The sequence below is a fragment of the Phasianus colchicus genome, chromosome 36, assembly GCF_987193195.1.
Source record: "Phasianus colchicus chromosome 36, bPhaCol1.hap1.1, whole genome shotgun sequence".
Taxonomy (NCBI): domain Eukaryota; kingdom Metazoa; phylum Chordata; class Aves; order Galliformes; family Phasianidae; genus Phasianus; species Phasianus colchicus.
The window spans coordinates 1,818,148-1,830,193 of NC_143471.1; the positions used below are offsets into that span (position 1 = coordinate 1,818,148).

The 12,046-nt window shown below is 61.8% G+C and overlaps 1 protein-coding gene across 2 annotated transcripts in view; it reads left to right on the forward strand.

Moving 5' to 3' along the window:
* Positions 1-139: 139 nt before the first annotated feature.
* Positions 140-12,046, forward strand: part of LOC149913582 (polyunsaturated fatty acid lipoxygenase ALOX15B-like) — a 41,067-nt gene continuing 29,160 nt past the window's right edge. For both annotated transcript variants that reach the window (XM_090129493.1, XM_090129494.1), the window contains exons 1-5: positions 140-658; positions 4,889-5,678; positions 5,809-5,890; positions 9,597-9,713; positions 11,622-11,725. In XM_090129493.1, the coding sequence (XP_089985619.1) occupies positions 512-658; positions 4,889-5,678; positions 5,809-5,890; positions 9,597-9,713; positions 11,622-11,725 (1,240 nt within the window). In that variant the 5' untranslated portion in view covers positions 140-511. The remainder of the gene's footprint in view (positions 659-4,888; positions 5,679-5,808; positions 5,891-9,596; positions 9,714-11,621; positions 11,726-12,046) is intronic.

The window sequence follows — 12,046 nt, forward strand, 5'->3', positions numbered from 1 at the left end:
CAAGGGGGCGTGGCTTCAGGATGCGTTGCCCAATGAGGTCACTGGGTAATCAAAGGGGCGTGGCTTCCGGGTTTTGTCCTTACGGGTGGGCGTGGCTTCAGGATGCGTTGTCCAATGAGGTGACTGGGGACTCAAGGGGGGCGTGGCTTCCGGGTTTTGTCAGCCACCGGTGGGCGTGGCTTCACGGTGCGTTGTCCAATGAGGTCACTGGGGACGCAAGGGGGCGTGGCTTCTGGGTTTTGTCCGCCACGGGGGGGGCGTGGCTTCAGGATGCGTTGCCCAATGACGCCTCAAGGGGGCGGGGCTTAAGGCGGGACTTCCGCGTTTCGCCACCAATGGGCGGGGCTGAATGGAGGGTGGGGCTTTGGGGGTGCCGGGCGTGGCTTGCGGCGGGGGCGTGGCTTATAGGTGAGGGGCGTGGCTTAAAGGTGGGGGGCGTGGCTTAAAGGTGGGGGGCGTGGCCTGGCAGAACGGTGGTAAAAATGGAGGTGAAGCGGGGGTGGGAGCAGCCATGGCTTCGTACCGGGTTCGTGTCAGCACCGGAACTCAACTCGGAGCTGGAACGGCTGATTCCATCTCCATTACTTTGGTCGGGACCCGTGGGTGCAGCCCTAAAACCCCCTTGGATGGATGGGGACCCGATTTCTGCTGCGGGGGGGTGAGCGGTCGGGGTTAAATGGGGGGGATGTGGGGGCAGCAAAGCCCTCGGGGGGGAATTTGGGGCAGTTGGGGTGGAGATTGGGGACATATGGGGTCATTGGGGGCTTTTGGGATGCAGATTGGGGGCTTTTGGGGACCATTCTGGTCCATTGAGGGGCAGATTGGGGCCATTTAGGGCCGTTGGGATGGAATTTGGGGCTATTGGGGTGGAGATTGGGGGCACTGGGGGCTTTTGGGGTGGAGATTGGGGGCATATAGGGTCATTAGGGGCATTTGGGGTGCAGATTGGGGGCATAGGGGACCATTCTGGTCCATTGAGGGGCAGATTGGGGACATTTAGGGCCGTTGGGATGGAATTTGGGGCTATTCAGAACCATTGGGGTGGAGATTGGGGGCATTGGGGGCTTTTGGGGTGGAAATTGGGGGCATATGGGGTCATTGGGGGCTCTTGGGGTGCAGATTGGGGGGCATAGGGGACCATTCTGGTCCATTGGGGTGGAGATTGGAGGCATTTTGGGCCATTGGGGGGAAGACTGGAGATATTTGGGGCCGTTGGGGTGCAGATTGGGGGCATATGGGGCTTTTGGGGACCATTCTGCTTCATTGAGGGGCAGATTGGGGGCATTTGGGGCCATTGGGGGGAAGACTTGGGATATTTGGGACCGTTGGGGTGGAGATTGGGGACATATGGGGTCATTGGGGGCTTTTGGGGTGCAGATTGGGGGCATATGGGGCTTTTGGGGACCATTCTGGTCCATTGAGGGGCAGATTGGGGGCGTTTGGGGGCATTGTGGGGAAGACTGGGGATATTTGGGGCCATTGAGGTCCATTGGGGTGGAAATTGGGGGCATATGGGGTCATTGGGGGCATTTGGGGTGCAGATTGGGGGCATTGGGGGCTTTGGGGGACCATTCTGGTCCATTGAGGGGCAGATTGGGGACGTTTGGGGCCGTTGGGATGGAATTTGGGGCCATTGGGGTGGAGATCGGGGGCACTGGGGGCTTTTGGGGTGGAGATTGGGGCCATTAGGGTCCATTGGGGTGGAAATTGGGGGCATATGGGGCCATTGGGGGCATTTGGGGTGCAGATTGGGGGCATAGGGGACCATTCTGGTCCATTGAGGGGCAGATTGGGGACGTTTGGGGCCGTTGGGATGGAATTTGGGGCCATTGGGGTGGAGATCGGGGGCACTGGGGGCTTTTGGGGTGGAGATTGGGGCCATTAGGGTCCATTGGGGTGGAAATTGGGGGCATATGGGGCCATTGGGGGCATTTGGGGTGCAGATTGGGGGCATAGGGGACCATTCTGGTCCATTGAGGGGCAGATTGGGGACGTTTGGGGCCGTTGGGATGGAATTTGGGGCCATTGGGGTGGAGATCGGGGGCACTGGGGGCTTTTGGGGTGGAGATTGGGGCCATTAGGGTCCATTGGGGTGGAAATTGGGGGCATATGGGGTCATTGGGGGCATTTGGGGTGGAGATTGGGAGCATTGGGGGACATTGGGGTGGAGATTGGAGCCATATGGGGCCATTGGGGGAGAGACTGGGAATATTTAGGGTCATTAGGGACATATGGGGCCATTGGGGAGGAGTTTGGGGCCATTGGGGTGGAGATTGGGGTCACTGGGGTCAGTACTGGGGAAACTGGAGTGGAGACTGGGGCTTTGGGGAGGAATTTGGGGCCACTAGGGTCCATTAGGGTCAATTCTGGGAGCATTGGGATCGAGATTGGAGTCCATTGAGGTGGAGTTTGGGGCCATTGGGGTCCATTGGGGTGGAGATCGGGGACATATGGGGCCATTGGGATGGAATATGGGGCCATTGGGGTGGAGATTGGGGGCATTGGGGTCAGTACTGGGGAAACTGGGTGGAGACTGGGAGCACTGGGGTGGAGATCGAGGACATTAGGGAGGAGTTTGGGGCCATTGGGGTCAATCCTGGGAGCATTGGGGTGGAGATTGGGGTCCATTGGGGTGGAGATTGGGAACATTTGGGGTCGTTGGGGGCGAGACTGGGGATATTTGGGGCCATTGGGGTCCATTGTGGTGGAATTGGGGCCACTGGGGTCTATTGGGATGGAGACTGGGGACATATGGGATCATTGGGGGGGAGACTGGGGATATTTGGGGCCATTGGGGTGGAGATCAGGGGCATATGGGGCCATTGGGGTGGAGATTGGGGCCATTGGGATGGAATTGGGGTGGAGATTGGGGGCATATGGGGCCATGGGGGGGGGAGATTGGGGGCATTGGGGAGGAATTTGGGGCCACTGGGGTCTTTTGGGGTGGAGACCGGGGGTATTGGGGTCGAGATTGGGAACATTAGAGAGGAGTTTGGGGTCACTGGGGGCATTGGGGTCAATCCTGGGAGCATTGGGGTCGAGATTGGGGTCCATTGGGGTGGAGATTGGGGACATATGGGGTCATTGGGGGGGAGACTGGGGGTATTTGGGGCCATTGGGGTCCATTGGGGTGGAGATCAGGGACATATGGGGCCATTGGGATGGAATTTGGGGCCATTGGGGGGAATTGGGGTGGAGATTGGGGCCACTGGGGTCCGTTGGGGTGGAGTTTGGGGGCATATGGGGACACTGGGGGGGAGACTGGGGACATTTGGGGTCATTGGGATGGAATTTGGGGCCACTGGGGTCCATTGGGGTGGAGATTGGGAACATATGGGGTCACTGAGGGGGAGACTGGGGATATTTGGGGCCATTGGGGTGGAGATCAGGGGCATATGGGGCCATTGGGATGGAATTTGGGGCCATTGGGGGGAATTGGGGTGGAGATTGGGGGCATATGGGGCCATTGGGTGGGGGAGATTGGGGACATTGGGGAGGAATTTGGAGCCATTGGGGTCTTTTGGGGTGGAGATCGGGGGTATTGGGGTCGAGATTGGGAACATTAGAGAGGAGTTTGGGGTCACTGGGGGCATTGGGGTCAATCCTGGGAGCATTGGGATCGAGATTGGGGTCCATTGGGGTGGAGGTTGGGGGCACTGGGGGCCTTTAGGGGGGACATGGGGGGCAATGGGGATTTGGGGGTGGGGGGGTTGGGGACTTGGGGGTCATTGGGGGGACATGGGGGGGCAACTGGGGGATGTGGGGGCCAATGGGGACATGGGGGGGCAATGGGGTCTTTTGTGGGGGGGTGGGGACTTGGGGGTCACTGGGGGTGACATGGGGGGGTCAATGGGGGACATGGGGGTCAATGGGGACATGGGGGGGCAATGGGGACTTTTGGGGGGGGGTTGGGACGTGGGGGCCATTGGGGTGACATGGGGGGGTCAATGGGGGACATGGGGGTCAATGGAGACATGGGGGGGCAATGGGGACTTTTGGGGGGGGGTGGGGACTTGGGGGCCATTGGGGTGACATGGGGGGGCAACTGGGGGATGTGGGGGCCAATGGGGACATGGGGGGGCAATGGGGTCTTTTGTGGGGGGGTGGGGACTTGGGGGTCACTGGGGGTGACATGGGGGGGTCAATGGGGGACATGGGGGTCAATGGGGACATGGGGGGGCAATGGGGACTTTTGGGGGGGGGTTGGGACGTGGGGGCCATTGGGGTGACATGGGGGGGTCAATGGGGGACATGGGGGTCAATGGAGACATGGGGGGGCAATGGGGACTTTTGGGGGGGGGTGGGGACTTGGGGGCCATTGGGGTGACATGGGGGGGTCAATGGGGGACATGGGGGTCAATGGGGACATGATGGGGGCAATGGGGTCTTTTGTGGGGGGGTTGGGGACTTGGGGGTCATTGGGGGGGGCATGGGGGGGTCAATGGGGGACATGGGGGTCAATGGGGACATGATGGGGGCAATGGGGTCTTTTGTGGGGGGGTTGGGGACTTGGGGGTCATTGGGGGGGGCATGGGGGGGTCAATGGGGGACATTGGGGTCAATGGGGACATGGGGGGGCAATGGGGGGACATGGGGGGGGCCTTAAGGACATGGGGGTCATTGGGGTGACATGGGGGGGTCAATGGGGGACATGGGGGGGGCAATGGGGTCTTTTGTGGGGGGGTGGGGACTTGGGAGCCATTGGGGGGGACATTGGGGGGGGGGCAACTGGGTGACATGGGGGGGTCAGCAGGGACAACAGGGACGCCTGAGTCCAACAGGGTTGGATCTGGGGGGGGGGAAGGGGGGCAGTTTTGGGGTTGAGGGGGGGGTGGTGGGGTGGGGGAGGGGGGGGGGTGACACTGCTGTCCCCCCCCCCCCCCCCCAGGAACGCGAATATCTGGTGGTGACCCCAAAGGAGCTGGGAGAGCTGCTGCTGCTTCGGGTTCACAAGGAGCCCTATGGGCGTCTGCCCCAAAGCTCCTGGTTCCTGGAAAGGGTCAGAGTTTGGCCCCAAATTGGGGGGGGGGCAAGAAGGGGGGGGATCCGAAAACCCAAGGGGGGGCTCGAAAACCCCACAGGGGGGCTTAAAAACCCCATAGGGGAAGAAAACCCCATAGGGGGCTTTGAAAACCCCATAGGGGAAGAAAACCCCATAGGGGGCGTTGAAAACCCCATAGGGGAAGAAAACCCCATAGGGGGCGTTGAAAACCCCATAGGGGAGGAAAACCCCATAGGGGAAGCTGGAGACCCCATAGGGGACATTGAAGATCCTATAGGGGATGCTGAAGACCCTATAGGGGATGCTGAAGACCCTATAGGGGATGCTGGAGATGGCAGCGATGCGAGCGACCTGGAGGAGGAGGATGAAGATGATGATGATGATGAAGATGATGACGATGATGACGATGATGACGATGGGGAGGAAGCAGGTGACGATGCCCCCCCCCCCGACCCCAAAACCGACCCCGACCTCCGCGACCCCGACGACCCCTGCGACCCCGACGAGGAGCTGGAAGACCTGGAGGGTCTCTATGGTGACGATGATGATGATGATGATGATGATGATGAAGGTGCCGGGGGGGGGGGGGGGCCGAAGGCTCCGTGCCCCCCCTATTCCTTCCCATGTTACCGTTGGCTGCAAGGCTTTGGCACCTGGGAGCTGCCTGAAGGCACAGGTAAACCTTTCCTTGCTTTATCACCGTGACCCCCCCCCCCCAAATTTTAACCCCCCCCCCCCAGTTTTGAGACCCCCCCCCCAAACTTTGAGACCCCCCCCCTTTCATTTTCAACCCCCCCCCCCCCCAGCCAGGACCCCAGCCCAGGAGAAGCACCCCCTGCTGCAGAGGCACCGACGCCGAGTCCTGGCGCAGCAGCAGAAGAGATTCAAGTGAGACTGGGACCCCCCCCCCCCCAATTGCCCCCCCCCTCCACGTGACCCCTCCGTCCCCCCCCCGTGACCCCTTTATGACCCCCCCCATATCCCCTCCATGCCCCCCCCATCACCCTTTTGTGCCCCCCCCACCCCCCATATCCCCTCCATCACCACCTGTCATCCCTTTGGCCCCCCCCCATATCCCCTTTATGACCCCCCCAAATCCCCTTTGTCCCCCCCCCCACCCTTTTGTCCCCCCCCCATATCCCCTCCATCACCCCCCATCACCCCTCTGACCCCCCCCATATCCCCTTTATGACCCCCCCATAACCCCCTTGTCCCCCCCAATCTCCTTTGTGTCCCCCCCATCACCCCTTTGCCCCCCCCCAATCCACTTTGTCCCCCCCCCACATCCACTTTATGACCCCCCCATATCCCCTCCATCACCCCCCACCACCCCTTTGGCCCCCCCCATATCCCCTTTGTGTCCCCCCCCCCATCACCCATTTGTCCCCCCCCATATCCCTTTTCTGACCCCCCCATATCCGCTTTGTCCCCCCCCAATCTCCTTTATGACCCCCCCATAACCCCCTTGTCCCCCCCCCATATCCCCTCCATCACCCCCCATCACCCTTCTGACCCCCCCCATCACCCCTTTGTCCCCCCCCCAGATCCCTTTTGTGTGTCCCCCCCCAGATCCCCTTTGTCCCCCCCCCACATCCACTTTATGACCCCCCCATATCCCCCCCATCACCCCCCACCCCCCCTTTGTCCCCCCCCATCCCCTTTTTCCCCCCCCCGGGTCCCTTTTATGACCCCCCCGTGGCCCCTTTTGTGCCCCCCCCCCCCGTGACCCCTTTGTCCCCCCCACCCTTTGTCCCCCCCCATATCCCCTTTTTTGACCCCCCCATCACCCTTTGCCCCCCCCCCAGATCCCTTTTATGACCCCCCCATCTCCTCCATCACCCCCCATATCCCCTTTATGACCCCCCCCATATCCCCTTTGTGCCCCCCCCATATCCCCTTTATGACCCCCCCATATCCCCTTTATGGCCCCCCCAGATCCGCTTTGTCCCCCCCCCACATCCCCTTTATGACCCCCCCATCTCCTCCATCACCTCCCATATCCCCTTTCCCCCCCCCCATATCCCTTTTTGTGTCCCCCCCCCCGTGACCCATTTGTCCCCCCCCCCATAACCCCTCCATCACCCCCCCCATATCCCCTTTGTCCTCCCCCCCCCCCCAATTTCCCCTTTGTGCCCCCCCATATCCTGCTGCTGTGGGGGGGTCACAGACCCTACAGGGGGGTCCCAATCCCAATGGGATTATTTGGGGGGGGGTCCCAATCCTATTGTGGATACTGGGGGGGTTCTGCTGTTGTGGGGGGGTCACAGACCCTATGGGGGGGGTCCCAATCCCTATGGGATTATTTGAGGGGGGGTCCCAATCCTATTGTGGGTACTGGGGGGGTCCCTGCTGCTGTGGGGGGGTCACAGACCCTTTGGGGGGGGGTCCCAGTGGGGTTACTGGGGGGGGGGGTCCCAATCCTATTGTGGATACTGGGGGGGTCCCTGCTGCTGTGGGGGGGTCACAGACCCTATGGGGGAGGGTCCCAATTCCAATGGGATTATTTGGGGGGGGGTCCCCAATCCTATTGTGGATACTGGGGGGGTTCTGCTGTTGTGGGGGGGTCACAGACCCTATGGGGGGGGTCCCAATCCCTATGGGATTATTTGGGGGGGGGTCCCAATCCTATTGTGGGTACTGGGGGGGTCCCTGCTGCTGTGGGGGGGTCACAGACCCTTTGGGGGGGGGTCCCAGTGGGGTTACTGGGGGGGGGGGTCCCAATCCTATTGTGGGTACTGGGGGGGTCCCTGCTGCTGTGGGGGGGTCACAGACCCTACAGGGGGGTCCCAATCCCAATGGGATTATTTGGGGGGGGGTCCCAATCCTATTGTGGATACTGGGGGGGTTCTGCTGTTGTGGGGGGGTCACAGAACCTATGGGGGGGGTCCCAATCCCTATGGGATTATTTGGGGGGGGGTCCCAATCCTATTGTGGGTACTGGGGGGGTCCCTGCTGCTGTGGGGGGGTCACAGACCCTTTGGGGGGGGGTCCCAGTGGGGTTACTGGGGGGGGGGTCCCAATCCTATTGTGGGTACTGGGGGGGTCCCTGCTGCTGTGGGGGGGTCACAGACCCTATGGGGGAGGGTCCCAATTCCAATGGGATTATTTGGGGGGGGGTCCCAATCCTATTGTGGATACTGGGGGGGTTCTGCTGTTGTGGGGGGGTCACAGACCCTATGGGGGGGGTCCCAATCCCTATGGGATTATTTGGGGGGGGTCCCAATCCTATTATGGGTACTGGGGGGGTCCCTGCTGCTGTGGGGGGGTCACAGACCCTTTGCGGGGGGGTCCCAGTGGGGTTACTGGGGGGGGGGGTCCCAATCCTATTGTGGGTACTGGGGGGGTCCCTGCTGCTGTGGGGGGGTCACGGACCCTATGGGGGGGGTCCCAGTGTGGGAACTGGGGGGGGTCCCAATCCTATTGTGGGTACTGGGGGGGTTCTGCTGTTGTGGGGGGGTCACAGAACCTATGGGGGGGGTCCCAATCCCTATGGGATTATTTGGGGGGGGGTCCCAATCCTATTGTGGATACTGGGGGGGTCCCTGCTGCTGTGGGGGGGTCACAGACCCTTTGGGGGGGGGTCCCAGTGGGGTTACTGGGGGGGGGGGTCCCAATCCTATTGTGGGTACTGGGGGGGTCCCTGCTGCTGTGGGGGGGTCACAGACCCTACAGGGGGGTCCCAATCCCAATGGGATTATTTGGGGGGGGGTCCCCAATCCTATTGTGGATACTGGGGGGGTTCTGCTGTTGTGGGGGGGTCACAGACCCTATGGGGGGGGTCCCAATCCCTATGGGATTATTTGGGGGGGGTCCCCAATCCTATTATGGGTACTGGGGGGGTCCCTGCTGCTGTGGGGGGGTCACAGACCCTATGGGGGGGGTCCCAGTGGGGTTACTGGGGGGGGGTCCCAATCCTATTGTGGGTACTGGGGGGGTCCCTGCTGCTGTGGGGGGGTCACAGACCCTACAGGGGGGTCCCAATCCCAATGGGATTATTTGGGGGGGGGTCCCAATCCTATTGTGGATACTGGGGGGGTTCTGCTGTTGTGGGGGGGTCACAGAACCTATGGGGGGGGTCCCAATCCCTATGGGATTATTTGGGGGGGGGTCCCAATCCTATTGTGGATACTGGGGGGGTCCCTGCTGCTGTGGGGGGGTCACGGACCCTATGGGGGGGGTCCCAGTGTGGGAACTGGGGGGGGTCCCAATCCTATTGTGGGTACTGGGGGGGTTCTGCTGTTGTGGGGGGGTCACAGACCCTATGGGGGGGGTCCCAATCCCTATGGGATTATTTGGGGGGGGGGGTCCCAATCCTATTGTGGGTACTGGGGGGGTCCCTGCTGCTGTGGGGGGGTCACAGACCCTATGGGGGGGGAAAGTGGGGGGGTCCCAATCCTAATGGGGATACTGGGGGTCCTTGCTGTTGTGGGGGGGGTCACAGACCCTATAGGTGGGAGGTCCCTATATATGGGTGGGTTCCCAGCCCCAAATCGAGCTTCTGATCCTCTGGGGGGGGGGGGGTTTCTTCCCCCTACGGTGCTGGGGGGGGGAGGGGGGTCAGTCACTGCCCCCCCCCTCCCTCCCCCCCCACCAGGTTGGCTCGTTTTGCCCCCGGCCTGCCTTGGGCCCTTCCCCTGTGCTCAGCCCCCGACCCGGACCTGGTTTATTCCCTGCCCAAAGCTGCTGCCTTCTACCTGCGGGGCGGGGCTGCGTGAGTAACCACGCCCCCTTTTCCCTCTAAGCCACGCCCCCTTCTTTATTAGCCACGCCCCTTTCCCGGTTAACCACGCCCACTCCTCATCTTAACTCTGTTCCGTCCTCCGTAGCCACGCCCGCTTCCCAATTAACCACGCCCCCTCCCTCCTTAACCACGCCCCTTCCTGCATAACCACGCCTCCTTCCCTCTAAGCCACGCCCCTTCGTATTAACCACGCCCATTTGCCAATTAACCACGCCCACTTCCATCTTAGCTCTGTCCCTTCCTCCATAACCACGCCCCCTTCCTCCTTAACCCCGCCCCCTTTCTCCTTAACCCCGCCCCCTTCCCGATAGCCCCACCCCCTCCCCTTAACCACGCCCCACTTCCCCCTTAACCCCACCCCTTCCCCTTTAACCACGCCCCCTTCTTCCTTAACCCCGCCCCTTCCTAATAACCCCACCCCTTCCCTTTTAACCCCGCCCCCTTTCCCAGCTAACCACGCCCCCTTCCTCCTTAACCACGCCCCCTTCCTGATAACCCCGCCCCCTTCCCGATAACCCCACATCTTCCCTTCTAGCCACGGCTCTGTTCCCGTAGCCACGCCCCCTTCCCCCATAACCACGCCCCCTTCCCCCATAACCACGCCCCCTTCCCGAATAACCAGGGCCACTCCCGCCTTAACCACGCCCACTTCCCCATAACCACGCCCCCTACCCCATAACCACGCCCCCTTCCCCATAACCACGCCCCCTTCCCCATAACCACGCCCCCTTCCATCTTAACTACGCCCCCTTTCATCTTAGCCACGCCCCTTCCCGGATTCATGTCTCCATGTCCCCATGTCCCACCCGTGTCCCCATGTCCCCATACATGTCCCCATGTCCCACACGTGTCCCCACCCGTGTCCCCATGTCCCCATACATGTCCCCATGTCCCACACGTGTCCCCACCCGTGTCCCCATGTCCCACCCATTTCCCATGTCCCTATACATGTCCCCATGTCCCACTCGTGTCCCCATGTCCCACATGTGTCCCCACACATGTCCCCATGTCCCCATGTCCCATGTCCCCATGTCCCACCCATGTCCCCATACATGTCCCCATGTCCCACCCATGTCCCCATGTCCCACTCGTGTCCCCATGTCCCACGTGTCCCCACACATGTCCCCATGTCCCCCTACATGTCCCCATGTCCCCCACCCGTGTCCCTACGTCTCACCTGTGTCCCCATGTCCCCATACATGTCCCCATGTCCCACACCTGTCCCCACACATGTCCCCATGTCCCACACATGTCACCACGTCCCACCCATTTCCCATGTCCCCATACATGTCCCTATGTTGCACCCACGTCCCCACACATGTCCCCAAGTCCCCATACATATCCCCATGTCCCACCCATGTCCCCATGCCCCCCACCCGTGTCCCCACGTCCCACCTGTGTCCCCATGTCCCCATACATGTCCCCATGTCCCACCCATGTCCCCATGTCCCCCACCCGTGTCCCCATGTCCCACCCGTGTCCCCATGTCCCTATACATGTCCCCATATCCCACACATGTCCCCATGTCCCTGTACATGTCCCCACCCGTGTCCCCACGTCCCACCCGTGTCCCCATGTCCCACCTGTGTCCCTATGTCCCACCTGTGTCCCCATGTCCCACATGTGTCCCCACCTGTGTCCCCATGTCCCCATACATGTCCCTATACATGTCCCCATACATGTCCCCACATCCCCACCCGTGTCCCCACGTCCCACCCGTGTCCCCATGTCCCCATACATGTCCCCATGTCCCACACATGTCACCACGTCCCACCCATTTCCCATGTCCCTATACATGTCCCCATGTCCCACCCACATCCCCACCCGTGTCCCCACGTCCCCCACCCGTGTCCCCACGTCCCCCACCCGTGTCCCCAGGAACCTGGAGACGAAGCTGAAGGGTTTCCTGGACCGCGCGGTGTCGTGGGAGAGCCTGGATGCCATCACACGCATCTTCTGCTTCTACCGCACCCCTGTCACCGGTAAGGGGGGGGGGGGGGAATTTTGGGGTCCCCCACCCCACATCAGGGGGGTCTCGGGGACCCCCTCCCGTTTCAGAGGTCCTGGGGTCCCTGTGTGTCAGGTTTTGGGGTCTCTGGGATTTGGGGTGCCCCCATATAAGAGGTTTTGGGGTTCCCCCCATATCAGAGGTCCTGGGGTCCCCACTAATCAGATTTGGGGGTTCTCTGGGATTTGGGGTCCCCTCATGTAAGAGGTTTTGGGGTCTCCCCCATGTCAGATGTCCTGGGGTCCCTGTGTGTCAGGTTTTGGGGTCTCTGGGATTTGGGGTCCCCCCATGTAAG